The 11,837-nt window shown below is 34.6% G+C and overlaps 1 protein-coding gene across 1 annotated transcript; it reads right to left on the bottom strand.

The window, feature by feature from the left end:
* Window positions 1-1,427: 1,427 nt before the first annotated feature.
* On the bottom strand, window positions 1,428-7,217 carry LOC138324021 (multiple inositol polyphosphate phosphatase 1-like). The gene is made up of 4 exons (XM_069269001.1): window positions 6,387-7,217; window positions 5,575-5,696; window positions 4,062-4,177; window positions 1,428-3,397 (listed from the first exon to the last, which is right to left on the bottom strand). Exons 1-4 carry the CDS (start codon window positions 7,159-7,161, stop codon window positions 3,001-3,003), a joined length of 1,410 nt encoding a protein of 469 aa, XP_069125102.1. The 5' UTR covers window positions 7,162-7,217; the 3' UTR covers window positions 1,428-3,000.
* Window positions 7,218-11,837: the final 4,620 nt, after the last annotated feature.

Genomic DNA, 11,837 nt, shown 5'->3' with positions numbered 1-11,837 from the left:
TGGATACTCCAGAATAGAGATTCAATAAAAGATTACCAGTAAACTACAAGAGATTCAATACAGGATTACCAGTAAACTACAAGAGATTCAATACACGATTACTGGTAAACTACAAGAGATTTAATACAGGAATACCAGTAAATTACAAGAGATTCACTACAGGATTACCAGTAAAGTACAAGAGATTTAATACAGGAATACCAGTAGACTGAAAGAGATTTGATACACGATTACCGGTAAACTACAAGAGATTTAATACAGGATTACCAGTAAAGAACAAGAGATTCAATACAGGATTACCAGTAAAGAACAAGAGATTTAATACAGGATTACCAGTAAACTACAAGAGATTCAATACAGGATTACCAGTAATCTACAAGAGATTCAATACACGATTACCAGTCAACTACAAGAGATTTGATATAGGATTACCAGTAAACTACAAGAGATTCAATATAGAATTACCAGTAAACTACTAGTGATTTGATATAGGATTACCAATAAACTACAAGACATTCAACACAGGATTACCGGTAAACTACAAGAGATTTAATACAGGATTACCAGTAAACTAAAAGAGATTCAATACAGGATTACTTGTAAACTACAAGAGATTCAATACAGGATTACTAGTAAACTACAAGAGATTCAATACAGGATTACCAGTAAACTACAAGAGATTCAATACAGGATTACCAGTAAACTAAAAGAGATTCAATATAGAATTACTAGCATGAATAACACTGCAATGATGGAGAAATAAAAATTAATTAAAGAATGAAAATAATAACCAGCTCTGCTAGAAATTTGTTTAATTTACAGTAAAAATTTAACGATGATGTTAAATGTTAGACATTGACATGCATGTTTGTTGTTTAACCTGAGATTTATTGCAAATACATCCATTTTCTATCACAGTAACTCATATAAAGGAACATTAGTACATTACCTGAATAACACTAAGCATTATATATACATTTGTAACTTGGTGTATTTTGGTGTAAATGGTGATTTTCTTCCGAAAGTGACAAGCTACTATATATCTCCAACAAACATGTGGATTACATAGCCTCTTATGTGAGATTATCTATATACACTGAAATTCATACTTTAATTTCAGTATAACAAATTTCAATTATGTGGATTGAATTGGTTATAGTTAAATACCCAGTTTCTTCAATGTTCTATGGGTTACTTAAGCAATAAACTGTTGGGCTTCATATCAACTGTATGTCCAATCTGGTAACAGTTTATTACTTATATTTCCATTACGATCATTCGAATTCAAAACTACACACGTATATCCTTTAAATTTCCCGCTTGCGCTAGTGTTGACGTCACCAAGTTCAATAGACGGAACAGCAATAGCATCAACTTCTGAATATAGTTCAACACAAAACGGTTTGAAACAAGCGAACAAATGAAAATTATGCGATGACGTTTTTTTAATACAAGTGATTTTGTCAACACGATAATACTATTAGATTTCATAGACTACACAACTTTAAAACCACTTTTGAAATTATTTGACCGTTATGTATAGGCGTAAGTATACATTGAATACATTGTCAGTGACGCGGCGGAAACGTTAGATATTCATACGCTTGACCAGATTGGAGTTCATAGCCAGATATTGTCCATCTGGTTTAACATAGATTAAACGGGAAACTGAAAGTAGAATGGAAATATTATATAATAAATAACTATCACTGTCATTATATCTACCCCTGGACTGTCATAAAAGCAAAACTGAAGGCTCTGTACGTGACAACAAATGAGACAGGTAGTTTGGTCCTTTGATGTATACATGTACATCAAAAAGGATAAAATAAGGTACTCTCTGTAATCTTCAAAAGAAGTCTCTGCAGACCTGTCTTTTTCTTCTGAACTACACATACCTTCAGGTTTGCTACGACATATTCAAGGGGTGGATATTGTAACGATAGTGATAGTAACCCCTTGAGTATCGAGGATGAGCATTAACATCATACTAGAATACCAAGGATATATACCCATCGATGCTCATTCTCTCATAAATCAAATCTAAATCATTTTGGAAATGCATTATTGAGTGATACATTTATTTATTTGACTATGGTATAGCTTAAAAAACTGAAACTTAATTTTTGTGATCTGCTTGTTACATTCTGTAAATTCTGGTCATCGGCCACTAATTTTCACAATTCATGGTGATGTCGCATCAAATAATCATAGATTTAATAAGGACAATGGTCATTAACACAAAAAGCAATCATCGATATCAGCATAGTTAATAACCTAATGTGATCTTGAATAAAAGAAACAAGCCAATATGTATTACCACTGACTATTGTCACGTGCTGGGCCTTTGGTCCAGAGGTGTGAAAACCTACTTAGTCTAATACTTTAACTCACTCAAGAAACATCTTTTTCCTTTCATAATACATATTATCATATATATCTAGCATGTCACATCGGCTTTTCATATTTTACCCACACGAGAAACGTCCTTTTTCTTTTCATGATGCATATTTTGATCAATGGCCTATCGCACCGGCTTTTCATACTTTAATCCATACGAGAACCATCATTTTCCTTTCATGATACATATTTTCAAATTTAGTGTATGTCACAGCAGATTTCCATACTCAACATAGCAAAATTTAACGACTATTTGCTGCAAAATTCAAGGCACTGGTATATATGTGCATAGTAAGTTTTTCTGAGCAAACATGAAGCTATAGTCATAGTATGACATATTAAAGCTGTTTGGTGTTCTGCTTTTAATTACCCTGCCAGACAGTACATATTCCATATTTGCATATTACTTCCTTGCGGGAAGATATTGATTGTGACATCATGAGTTTATTAGGGAAACGTCATACTTTTTGGAGAAAACGATGTGAGTTGGTAGTTGCGCTCACAAAATAATGACGTCACAATGGCCCGGATACCTACCCGGAAGGGAGGTGACTCTGTACTGAGCAAAGACGGAATAAAATATCATGCTCTCTCTACAACTCATAGCTCATCATGCACTTTGTTTATTTCACAGACTTTTTCAAAGTCACATCTATCAACGTGTTTAAAGTAATACTTTCGGACATCGGAGTACTTGCAGAGAATTTCTCCACAGGCTGGAATGATGACTGCCTCTTCATTTACAAACATCTTTACATAAATATTTTCTTCGTCAGACTCCTCAAAGTCTTCCATATCAACATCAGGTTCACATTCATACAACACAAACACAAGGTTCGCTGCAAAGGGCAGAATTTTACTGCTTCTGAACTGCCGAGTCGTTTGTTTTTCAAAATTGTTTGCTCTAAGAGGTTCGGGATCTTTGTATAATCCCAAGGCAGCATAGACTGGTGCTAGTGTCTCTGCATGTGCAAATCGAAATGTACCCAATGTGAAACTGTAAAATGAAAACATTAACAATGGAAAAGATAGAGCAATATGAAAATAAAATCATATTTAATACTGCAACCAACTTTTTTTAAGACTACTAAATTTCTTTAATTCTATTTCAAAGCATTTTTACAAACATGAATTTTCTCAGATTAAAAATTGAATGAAAATACCTTTGAATTGAATTGTGCAAGACTTACGGGAGATAAAACTTTCACAAATTTAACTTGATCAGGAAATTTACGAAAACAAAATTGCATGCGAAAGAAAGTTGATTTACAGTAGGTATACATATAATTCTGTCTCAACCTAAACCATGATGGGAATCCATTTGCCTTGGATCAAGCAAGCAACTTCAACATAATTCCTTAATGAAAAATCTCTTTGCTTTAACTCAACGAATATGAAAATATCATAATGAAATTGTATTACCATATGATGTAAACAGAAATACTTGAACTGGACCTTTGCTTCATGAAATTCACTTCTGATAGATCTTTAAATCAGTTTCCTATTAAGTGCCTTTTCATTTAGCTTAGATCCCTTTCCATTTAAATTCATACTTGGACAATCTGTGGAGGTATGTGCTATATAAAGCCACTGTGATTAATATACCAGCATAATTGGATATCAAAATAAACACCGTTTTAATCAAAAAGAATATAACCTACTCTTCTCCATCTTCAAAGTCATGTAGAGCGATATCAATCTGTTGAAATATATGTCTTACTAAAGGACAGCTCATGTCTGACGAAAGCTTGTATCCATAGGCTTTTTGCCAGTAGTGCTGTAAAAATCAATTTTTAAAACCATATTATAAGCAACTATTTCATAGAATTTTACATGTATATATATTATAAAACATAAAGCAGGGATTGATTTATTTTGCATATTAGAGAGTTATCTGACCTTGCATGTAGGTTTGTTTATTTGTTAGATTAATTAACGTCCTATTAACAGCTATGGTCATGTAAGGATGGCCTCCCATGTATGCTGTGTGTTGCGTGTATGTTGTGCGAGGTGCATGTTTTGGGAGACTGCAGTATATTTCTGTAGTGTCTTCTTGTATAGTGGAACTGATGCCCTCTTTATAGTGCTATATCACTGCAGCACGCCGCCGAAGACACCAAGCAACACAACACACTCGGTCACATTACACTTAATTAAATTTTTAAATTATATTTTAGACATTCTTTTATGTAACTATTTCATAGTATTTACATGTACATATTATAAAACATAAAGCATATATTCTGTATATTAGAGAGTTATCTGCCCTTGCATGTAGGTATTGATTTTAGAGGTGTAACGATACCCTGATGTCTCAATACGATATGTATCATGATATTTGGTCATGATACAATACTTTACAATACAATATACCGGTACTTATCTTCACAAATAAACTACAATCTTACTATTTCTATGTTTAATCAAACTATAACATTGTGTATTCATTCGAACACAAAAGTAAAAAGCGAATATGTATCATAATACTATAATTAAGATACTTTCTATGACAAGACTTTAAAATTGATCTATCATTTCTTTTGTAGATTAATGATCCTAAACGACTGTTAATTGTTATTGTACTATCATTTGAATGCAGGGCTTTTTTCAGCATGATTTGGGGCCAAAATTCGGCCCCATTCCCCATGGCAAAGCCTTATAATTTTTCCCAATTCAAGCCTTAAATTTCCCAAAATCAAAGTTTCTTGATAACTATCCAGAAATATTGCATGAACTTAGGTGGATAAGGATTCAATATTTCTGAATTGGCTTCAGAAAAGTACACTTAAAATAAAAAAATCTTATTCGTTATGATTTATTTCCTATTTCATAATTTTCCCCAAATCTTGGTTTTGCCGCACATTTTCCCAAATTCAAACCACTGACCCCATTCCCAAAGTAGTGAGAAAAATCTCTGGAATGTATTGCATAGTATCGAAAACAAGATGGATGTATCGCGAAATTGTATTGCCAAGAAAATATCGCGATATACACGTATCTCTATCACGATTAATCATTACACCCTTAGACGTTATGTGTTTGCAAGCGTGACATATCTTTCAGAGATAACGATGTGATTTTTGCTTACAAAAAAAATAATGACATCGTAACTATGTAACTTACTATGACTACAAAATTAAAACAACATGGTTATATCCATTGGGGAAACCTTACCTTTAAATCATTGAAGTAATCTATTACTTCCATATCTCTCTGTTCAAAATATTGACACCAATCGGACTTCCCAAAGAAAGACAATTCAAAAGCGCAGATCTGGTGGATAGTAATAACATCATCTGAAAATTTAATATTTAAGACAGTATATAATACATGTACTGGTGTGTTTAAATTATATAAATGTAAAATACATCTAGACATGTTCACATTGGTTATTACACATCATAACATATGCACATAAATACAATTAGATTTACATTCACTACAGGAAAGGAAAATGATCTTGAGCGACACGTGATCTTGTGCAATTAATTATCTATCAGCTATGAAACTCTTAAGTGCGCAAGATCATGTGTTGGCATTGTAATTGTTTTAAAAGCAAAGCAAAAATATGCAATAATAGTGAATTTTATCATTCGGAAAATCTGCTCATCTACAAATATAATTCATGGTAACAAGTTCATAATTTCACACTCAAAAGACAATTACTATTCATTGATACACACATACTATGACATAATAATCGTGACCACCTTCATTGAGTTGAAAACTATGTCATGGAGTAGGGTGGTAAAATAACAGAAGGAATTGTAGAAATAGAGAGATTAATTTATGGTAGATTTTTCAGTACATTATTTTTTTTAAGTTTACAGTGCAGTAAGAGTTCATAGTTCTAAGGCACCTTAAGTCTAAGCTTTCCAGATTTAAAGTTATTTCATTAGAATTCACAGAGTTGCTATGAAGACAGGAAGACTATTAGCATTAGTGCAAATTTATGATATTAATTAGACTTCTATATACAAATGTACCTGCATTTAATAAGTCATCATCATGCACAATCCTTTTTATAACATCATTGTAAACTTGGTTCATTTCAGGCCCATTCTTGAATTTAAAGTATTCTCCTAGAGCAGTGTCATTATTTTCTATTTGATCAACAAACTTTTTACACCTAGAATGAAATCGTAGAATTTTGTCATCCAAAACTGGAGCTTGATCACCAAACTCGTCATCATCAGCTGAAAGTATCTTAGAAAATCCTTCATGAAATGCACGTCTACTGTCAGCCGTTCGTGATTTACTTGATATGAAATATTCTATTTTGTCAGTTTCTTCTTCAAATAGTGATTTATAACGTTGACCAAAACGTTTACCAAGTGCAAATAATTCGGATTGTCCCAATGGTGCTAATGAATGCTCTTTATCATGTGGAAATGGATTCGACCAGTTCTTGATGAATTCTGATTTCTGACTTAGTCCTACTGCTGATTTCGTCAATTTTTCATAAACTGCATCCATGCGTTTTATCCATTTTAATCCTGGATACCGAATACCATGTCGTATTAGAGCACTGACATGAAAACTTAGACAGGACTTGGTTGAATCTGTCGTGCCGGGTGCGTCGTACAAAAATTCTGAATCTTCATCGACGGCTTCGTCATTGTTTTTTACCCAGAAATACGGCGTCTTCGTGGAAAATAAAGAGTTAAGTGCAAATCTACTACTGCTATCAGCATGCACATTTCCGTTCAAAATAGCCAAGGCTAGCCATAACAAAGCGACTTTGAGCAGCGCAGACGACATTTTCCTCTTCCTGTCTGGAAACGAGTCTACTTTCGTTTCTTTGTCACTTGGAACACCTCGAAGTGACCCACTCGTAACAATAGGAATCAGTCGGAATACCTCGGGTGACTCATGACGTCATCGAGAAAAAGTAATAGGAAAATAAGTTCACACATTAATTTATCGATTATATTAACCTGAAGTAGTGTAACATGTACATGTAGACTTGCACAAGTCAATATGGTATGTCGATCATGGCAGCAAGATAAAAGAAACTTTATTCTATTGTCGAATATGGATACAATGAACATAAACAACGAGCAAATATGATGATACTACAACACCAAACAAATGCAAGATTCCTGCTGTGGTTGAGTTGTGATAACTTGTGCCCAATTCTACTCAGTAGCTGTTCTTCAAAAAATGCAATAAGATTGGAAATTAAATGAGCTCCGAAAGCGAAATTTTAGGTAAATTCCATGAATTTAACTTCTACTTAGGGTTCAATTGAGATGACGTCAGAGTCACATGATTCAGTTTTCAGAATCATTAAGGAAGGGAAATGGTTGGCCAATATTGAACCCTAAGTATATATACAGAAGTTATAAGTTCGTGGATTTTATCTCATTTAATTTCCAATTCCAGACATTGTATGGTCCAAATGACATGTTATATATAGATATGATTAATTGTTCGTGTTGCAAACATATCAGATTCCACCGAAATTATACAATATACAACCATAAAATAACTCTTGAAAAAATAAACATAGTGTCCCTGTGTTTCGTTATCTATAATGTGTAGCCTACAGGTTTATAAATGCCATTTGATTGTTTGTTTGAGTAGGCCGAAATATAGCTGCAATATTAATATTGTAGCTCAAAAGACTTCTAGACAGACAATGGTGTCGTCTTTTTAGAAAGGTGCAGATGTATATATATAGTAGGCCGGGTACGGTATATTCGTTCTAACTTGTGTCCAATCCTGTTGTGAAAAATGCAATAAAATATGTTTTTGACTCAACGTGATTTTCCACAGTCAACTAACGCACGCGACGGCGGCGAACATTAGACGACCCGTTATGAAAAAATAGAAACCATTGACCAGCGGTCAGTAACTTGCAACTGCCCCACATGGGATTCGAACCCGCATGCAGAGTTGGAGGGCTTGTAGAAATATGTCTGGACATCATAATCACACGGAAATGATAAAACTTACAGTTTAGTCTACAAAATCGAGAATAATTTAGCACCAAACTATCTCCATTCACTTCTTCCTAAAAAACCCTGATAATATTAACTATGCCTTTTAAAAGAACTAGCAGCAATTATAGAATACCACTTCACAGACTTTCTCTAACTAAATCTTCTTTTATACATTATTCTCTGCATGTATGTAGAACGACTTGAATGAAGCGACTAGATCATCACCTTCATTAGCAACTTTAAAAAAAGTACATCATGTAATCCTGATGAAAAAGATCCAGCCAATTACAATTTTTGGTGACACGAATACATGTTGGAATACAGATATTGTACATGCAAAGTTAAGACATCGATGCAGTCAGTTAAACTTGTTTCGTGCAAACCTGACCAACAGCCTAAATTGTATCTGTGGTCATAAGTGTGAGAGTGCCTATAATTTTTTTCTTCCAATGTAATAATTAAATATGTGAATGGCTTAATTATTTTATTAGATAATTTAAGAAACTTGAATGTTGATATAAATTTGAAAGTTTCACGACGTGGCAGCTAGCTTTATGCTGATCATATAAACCAAAGTATTTTCAGACACGTGCATCAAGTTATAAAGTCCAGCAAAAGATTTTGGTTTTACAAAAAAAATATTTTTTTTTTTTTTTTTTAAATTTTGTTTTTAATTGATGTTATTGATATTGTCTTTGTATCCTGTTTCGTCATTGTATGTTACGAGAAGGCTTTTCAAAGTTATTTTAACTTTTGCCAGATCTCTTTGTCTTTTGAATTAAAAATGAAATATGTTTAAACCAAAACTTTTTAACTTTCTCAAAATTCCTATCTTTTACTATCCAGATGGCGACGTATCTATATATAGATGTACGTATTGTCGGTGAATTTGTTCTAAATTCGTTGACGTTATATGTCATCTGACTGAAAAATATATGTATATTCATCAGACTAACATTATCTATACAATTTTACACCTCATTTATTATCTTTATGATAATTACCGATATTGAGATCACTGTGAGCCGTACACCTCGTTTGCTATGAGCCGTACACCCGCCAAATAAAATATCAGCTATGAGCCGTACACCACCGAGATTTTACATGGCTCCCATAACATAAACAGATGGGACTGAGATGTATTTTTCTTGTGAATCTACCCTTATATAGCATAATAGAGTAATGTAGTACTAAAATATGTATTTATTGGCGATGGAAAGTTCTTTTTCTCTTCTTCCTAACTGAAACATCCTTCCTAATGCCTCTCTTGGCACCGCCTCACTTTTGGCCTTGAGTTGAGCGTTCGCCCCTGTGAGGAAGGCTCTGGGTTCTGTCCCCTGGCCGAGACACACCAAAGTCTATAAAAGTGGTAGTTTCTGCTCCTGCTTAGCGCTCAGCACACTGGGAGTCGGACGACTGGTTAGCCCGTTGTCAGTATAATGTGACCGGGTGGGGTATGTTGCTTGGTGTCTTCGGCGGCATGCTTCAGTGATATAGCACTATAAAAAGGGCAACAGTTCCACTATACAAGAAGACACTACATGAATATACCGCAGTCTCCCAAAACACGCACCTCGCACAACATACACGCAACACACATCATACATGGGAGGCCGTCCTTACATGACCATAGCTGTTAATAGGACGTTAATTAATCAAACAAACAAACAAACAAACTTTTCCAGCATCTGGACCTCCTTTGGTGTGGTGGCATGTTTACATCTGGCAGTTTTTTGTTTTGTTTTTGGTTTTTTTGGCGACACTTCTCGAAAACCATTTATATATATGATTGTGTGGCTGGTATATTCGGAATCGCGTGTACTAAACGTCAGTATACGAAAACATATAAAAATGCAGATAATAGCGACGATCTTAGCTCTATTCAAATTCTGATTTCCTCCCTCTCGCTTCAGGTGATACCTAGTTCCGGTGTCATTACCATACCGTGGCGAAGGATTGGCTAAACGTCCTTGTTCCGGTTATAACCGAGCCTAAGAGATACAGCTTGATACTGTTCCCTGATTGGTTGGCCAATCAGAAACGTTTTGCACACTGATCGTCGCCGAGCTGTGTGGGAGATCAAAGGGACCCAAACTATTTACCGTTACAAGTTTTGCCAAATAATAAGCGGCAATAAGCGGTATCGCATTTTTTAAATAAATGTCATGTTGGCTTGTCATAGTTTTCCCTTATTCTCCTAAATGGTTAAATAATTTAAATAATATCCAATTATTGCGCTCTATTATGCTGTTTATAATATTTGTCTATTTTCATTGTCCCGTATTACTGTTCGTATCATATTATGTAATCTAGTCCGCTAAACCTGCCTATAATATTAGGTTTTTTTTTAATTTTTTTTGCCTAATATATATATAGTCTATATATATGACAAAAAAAAATAAAAATAAAAAAAAAAAAAACCTAATATTATAGGCAGGTTTAGCAAACTGTATGTAATCATGTTCGTTTCGTGTTTCTTGATAAAGAGGTAGTCCGCTAAACCTGCCTATATTATTAGGCTTTTTTGTTTGTTTTTTCTTTGCCTGATATAGGCAAAAAATAAAAAAAATAAAAATAAAAGCAAAAAAACCTAATAATATAGGCAGGTTTAGCAGACTATAAGATGAAGGGGCAGATCGCTTCGTAAATTTGCCATTTTTTTTGTCCACACGGCTGGAATTACTACCTTGTCCAATAATATCCAATTGTAAATATTTCCCCTGAAACCATATGAAAAGTTTGTTTGTTTGATTAATAAACGTTCCATTAACAGCAAGTGTCATGTAAGGACGGCCTCCCATGCATGCGCATCCTCGATACTCCAGAGGTTCCGATCACTTACGATCTCTACACCCCTGGACTATCTCATAGTGAAAGTGAAGGTAGCTCAGAGGAAAACATTTAACCAATCACAGGCTAGCAAAAATTTCCTTTGAAGCATCAAAGCCACAAGTCAACAACAATATACCGTTATACGGCTATTTTGATGTGCATCAAATGACTAAATTACCTGTTCTATTCTGTTGCCTCCAGTTTTACTATGAGATAGCCCAGGGGTGTAGAGATCGTAAGTGATCGGAACCCCTGGAATATCGAGGATGATGCATGCGGTGTGTAGCGTGTGTGAAGTGCGAGGTGTGCGTTGTGGGAGACTGCGGTATGCTGAAGCCTAAGCAAGAGCAGAAACTAGTCAAACTACCACTTTTATAGACTTTGGTGTGTCTCGGCCAGGGGACAGAACCCAGAGCCTACCTCACAGGGACGAGCACTCAACCAAAGGCCAAAAGTATGGTGGTGTCAAGCTTAAGGGAGACGTCAGTTAGAATAAAGTTATTTGGGAAGAAAGAAAAGATAAGATCCTAAATTTAGTCGCCTTTTTCCATCATGCAGTAGGGACAGCAGGTACAATTCTAACGCCCTATACCTGCCATCCTCGATACTGCAGGGGTTCCGATAACTTACGATCTCTACACGAAAAATTTGAACAAAATC

This window comes from Argopecten irradians, chromosome 5 (assembly GCF_041381155.1).
Source record: "Argopecten irradians isolate NY chromosome 5, Ai_NY, whole genome shotgun sequence".
Lineage (NCBI taxonomy): Eukaryota > Metazoa > Mollusca > Bivalvia > Pectinida > Pectinidae > Argopecten > Argopecten irradians.
This window is presented reverse-complemented; position numbering and strand designations above follow the sequence as displayed.